Source organism: Thalassophryne amazonica, chromosome 15 (genome assembly GCF_902500255.1).
Source record: "Thalassophryne amazonica chromosome 15, fThaAma1.1, whole genome shotgun sequence".
NCBI classification, from domain to species: Eukaryota; Metazoa; Chordata; class Actinopteri; order Batrachoidiformes; family Batrachoididae; genus Thalassophryne; species Thalassophryne amazonica.
The window spans coordinates 3,878,289-3,882,902 of NC_047117.1; the positions used below are offsets into that span (position 1 = coordinate 3,878,289).

Genomic DNA, 4,614 nt, shown 5'->3' on the forward strand with positions numbered 1-4,614 from the left:
GCACAAAATACAAAGAGTTTTATGTTGCCATGTTAATGCTGTTGTCCGTGTGCAGCCTGATCAGAGCGTCTCAGTGCAGTTCTCAATGACAGCGCGCCTTTTTTGTTTGGAGTCGGAAGTTGAAAATCACATGATGCGTTACGTCACATTTAACAACCGGATTAGACCCATTTTAAGACTTATTTTGGCAGCCAAGCAGACTTGAACAGAATTGCAAGAATACTGCATCCAGATTGTACTTAAAAAAAATACAGATTTCAGGAAAAATTCTGAAAATTATGCATTTTTTCCATTAAGACACTTTCTATGTGTCGAAGACTTCAATACAAATATCTGTATTACAAAGTTCAATAAACCAGTCACTTTTATTTTGAAGGGCCTCGTTACTTACTTTGGTAACAAGGTGGCGCTGTGTGTTTTTCTGCTTTGTTAGCTGTGTTTAGTTCTCCTGTGCCTCCAAGGTTCCTTTGAGGTCCAACAGGAGCGAACCATCAGAACCTCTGTGTGTGCGGATGAAGCTCGTATAGTTCAGTGCTCTGAACGGACTTTGAGCCGTTCAACTGCCTTTAACACGTCAGCCTACGGAAGTTAGCTTAGCTTGCTAACTGTGAGCGTGTCGAAATAAATCCGAATCAAAGCATTAAAAGACTTTTGGGAACAGACGAGATGGACCACAAACTGTCTGATGTACTTGTAAAAACCGAAGAGACGCAGCAGAGAACAGGTTTGTGTGTGTGTGTGTGTGTGTGTGTGTGTGTGTGTGTGTGTGTGTGTGTGTGTGTGTGTGTGTGTGTGTGTGTGTGTGTGTGTGTGTGTGTGTGTGTGTGTGTGTGTGTGTGTGTGTGTGTGTGTGTGTGTGTGTGTGTGTGTGTGTGTGTGTGTGTGTGTGTGTGTGTGTGTGTGTGTGTGTGTGTGTTGCTAAGCTAGCGCCCCAGTGTTGCCAGATATGAAATATGAAACTATCGTACCAAAACCTCAAAATTATCGTATTTTGGGAGAAATTATCGTACACAAACAAAACGCATACAACGTAGCTATTTTAGCGTTTTTTTAATTTACAAAGAATTTTGTCACATTTTTAAACAGTAATTATAGTAATGGGGAAACTAGGACATAAAAAGAACGCAAATGCACAAACAGACTAGAAAGATTTTTTTTTTCTGTGAAGGGACACAAACGTGTTAATTACCAGACTAGAAAGATTTTTTTTTTCTATTAAGGGACACAAACGTGTTAATTACCAGACTAGAAAGAGTCGAATTCAACCTCGAGGTCGCTGTTTTCATCCGATGCCACTTGTGCAGATTTTGTTGAACACAGAAAAAATGTTGACACCTCCATAAGGAACTTGAACTTTTTTATTTTTCTTGCATATCTCTTTGCTCTTGTTTTGTTCGTTTGTTATTGCATTTGTTGAAATAAAGTTTCGAAAAAAAAAAAAAAGATGTTGGTTGGGGAATCTTCCTGTCACGGCAGAGACTGGATGGGAACTCATTACTTTGTATAGAGAGGGGGTGGGCTTTCAAATGACTTTGTCCCGGGGCGCCCAAAGCCAGCTGCAACACTGGAGAAAATGTGTCAGCAGTAGCTGAAAGCGATCTGTTGCGCCCAACATGAGTAAAATGACACTTTAAATACCTCGAGGTTGAAGGTTAAAAGCTCTCATTATGACAGATTTTAAATAGTTACCACACCTCCTCTTTCAGACCAATCATTATACCCACAAAGAGAAAGGAGTTTCAATGAACTGGGCTTCAAGACAGTGATTTGGTCAAGATATATAATGAATCGCGTTTTGTAAAAATATACCGCAGATAAATAACACGCAAACCAGATCAGTCCTTGAAGACGGGCATGTTACAAATCTCAGTCTCTGTGTTGACTGGGCTGCATAATCATTAAACTAAATAAATATATCTTTTGACTTTTTGGGGGGGGGTATTTGTTAACAAAATCAGCACGCGTTAGAAAACACAAAGCAGCTTTTCACAACCAAGAGGTACAGAGGATGAAGAAACCTGAACACACTGAATGAAACCATGTGACAATCACGTAAACTGTTGAAATTTCTTAAACATTTCAGGAGCGACTGGTTGAGAATTTATAATACTTAGCAAATGAGATCAAGAATGTTCACTGACCTGATAGTACATCATGTGTAACAGATGCTCAAAAGGCTTGGTTGTAGTAAGCAGGTGGCTTCAAGTATTGCTGAGGCACCAAGCCAGCAGTTCAGCGGGTGATTACCTCCAGGCCTCAGTCAGGTAGGCTGGGTCATTGCAGCAGGCTCCAGAGTAAGCTTCAGCCACTTGGTTTTAGCAGCCAGTAAAGGTCAATCACTTGTTTTCACTTGGTCACCACAGCAGATCCAAGGCAGGTCTGGATGTTGAACTGGCACAGATTTTACACTGGATGCCCTTCCCAAAGCAACTCCACATTATATGGAAAAATGTGGTAGGGGTGGGGTTTGAACCGGGAACCTTTTGCACACCAATTTGACCTACTGTGTGCTGACACAGCAGCATTTGGAGTGCTCAAGAAAATGTGGCCTCAGTTATTCCTCTCTCACTATGAAGATTTCCAACAACTACAGATGGGACAACCTGTGTGGCGTTGCTCAGTAACAGTCCACTGCACAGATAAAAGTGCACACTCTAATGTGCACGTCGCATTCTGCTGGTCACCTGCAGTACACTGATGCAGCACGATCGCATCATATCTTCATGAATTGTGTGGCCAGTTTAAGTCTACGTAGACACACACGGGTCCTGACCTGAAATATGAGAACTAACGTGTGCTGCGATCAGTGTTTGTTCACATGAAACTAGTTTTTCACACTGTGTTTGTATTGCGTCCTGCAGATAAGGCAGAAGAAGAGCTTCCCTTTGAGCAACAGGACTGGAATCTGGACCGGGGCCACTGCAACCCTCCGCACATTAAAGAGGAAGAGGAGGAACGCTGGATCCTTCAGGATGGAGATCAGGTTCAAGAGGTGGGGAAGACTGATGTCACAGTCAAGAGTGAACATGAAGAGAAACCTCAGACCTCACAGATTCACCACAGTCAAGCTGAGAGCAACTCACAGAAAAACATGAAAACAGGAAGTAGTGAAATCAACTGTGAAGGACCAGAACCTGCCAGCAACTTTAGTTATCTACAAGCAGATATTGATGACAAGACTTTAGTGTCTTACAAATATGTGACTGAAGACAATGACAGTGCTGACAGTGACTTTTGGAAGGAGACCAGGGAACGTCAGCCCGGATCACATGATAAATGTAATGTTGGGTTAGGGTTAGGTAATGTTGAGAAACCATTTAGCTGCTCCAAGTGTGGTAAAATATTTTCATCCAGACATCATTTCAGGAGACATGTGAGTGGAACATTTATGTGCCCTGAGTGTGGGCAACGATTTGGCTGCAAGAACAGTCTGAAGATCCACATGACTCACACAGGAGAAAAACCTTTTAGTTGCACTGAGTGTGGTCGTAAATTTAGCTCTGAGAGAAGTGTGGTAATACACACAAAAATTCATACAGGAGAAAAACCTTTTAGTTGCACTGAGTGTGGTCGTAAATTTATCTATGAGAGAGATTTGGTAATACACAGAAGAATTCATACAGGAGAGAAACCGTTTAGTTGTGCTAAGTGTAGTAAAAGATTTGGAGTCAAGTGTGCGCTGATCAAGCACCTGAGAATTCATTCAAATGAGCCAAAAGGGAAACCCTTCATCTGCGCATTATGTGATAAAGAATTTAAACAAGTGAAAAACCTGAGACTACATGCAAAGATTCACACGGGAGAGAAACCCTTCTGCTGCACTGTGTGCCAGAAAAAATTTACATGGAAAATCTCCTTGGTACGTCATCATTGTGGTGGCAAAATATCACATTAATCATCGAAATTATCGCTCCACTTTGGTAAGACAAAGTGTATTATATTTGGAAACAAGTCCAGGATTTCCTGCAGAAATTTATTGTTAAATGATATTGAAATTGAAACTAACTGATACAAAATTTCTTGGTGGTGTTATTGATGATAAACTGAGCTGGAAAATGCATATTAATTTTGTTAAATCCAAAATGTCAAAAGCCATTGCAATTCTGCATAAAGCACAAGATTTAATTTCCCAACACTCATTAACTATTTTATATCACTCATTGCTCCTTCCATACATGACCTACTGTATTGAGGTATGGGGAAATGTGAAGTGTGTTTCTTTAATTTTTGGAGAAATAGGAAAGGACAAATACATTGTTCTAAGTTTGGAAATAGTCTTTTTATCAAATTTTGATAGAATATCATTTTTACATTGCAGTCCAGGGAATAATTCATAATTAAGACATTTTCTAATAAAACGATTGTTACATTTTTTTTTTATCTAAAATTGACACACCACATATACAAGTAGAAGGCAGGTGTGTTTGTGTGATTTTATTAAATTAGAAGAAATGGGATTTGAATAAAGAGGATAAATGCATCTAGACAAGCTTTCCATTTTTTGTTAAATATATTTGACCTAAAATCGATAAGTCTCTTTGGAGCCATGTGGTCAGTTGTTTTACATTTTTATTTTGCGCTCTATATTAACTGTTTGGCATATGTTTTTGTCTT

General features: G+C 39.8%; 1 protein-coding gene across 1 annotated transcript; it reads left to right on the forward strand.

The window, feature by feature from the left end:
* The first annotated feature begins 402 nt into the window (after positions 1 to 402).
* Positions 403 to 3,971, forward strand: LOC117526383 (gastrula zinc finger protein XlCGF8.2DB-like). Its single transcript, XM_034188443.1, has 2 exons — positions 403 to 724; positions 2,862 to 3,971. Exons 1-2 carry the CDS (start codon positions 667 to 669, stop codon positions 3,893 to 3,895), a joined length of 1,092 nt encoding a protein of 363 aa, XP_034044334.1. The 5' UTR covers positions 403 to 666; the 3' UTR covers positions 3,896 to 3,971.
* The last annotated feature ends 643 nt before the right edge of the window (positions 3,972 to 4,614 follow it).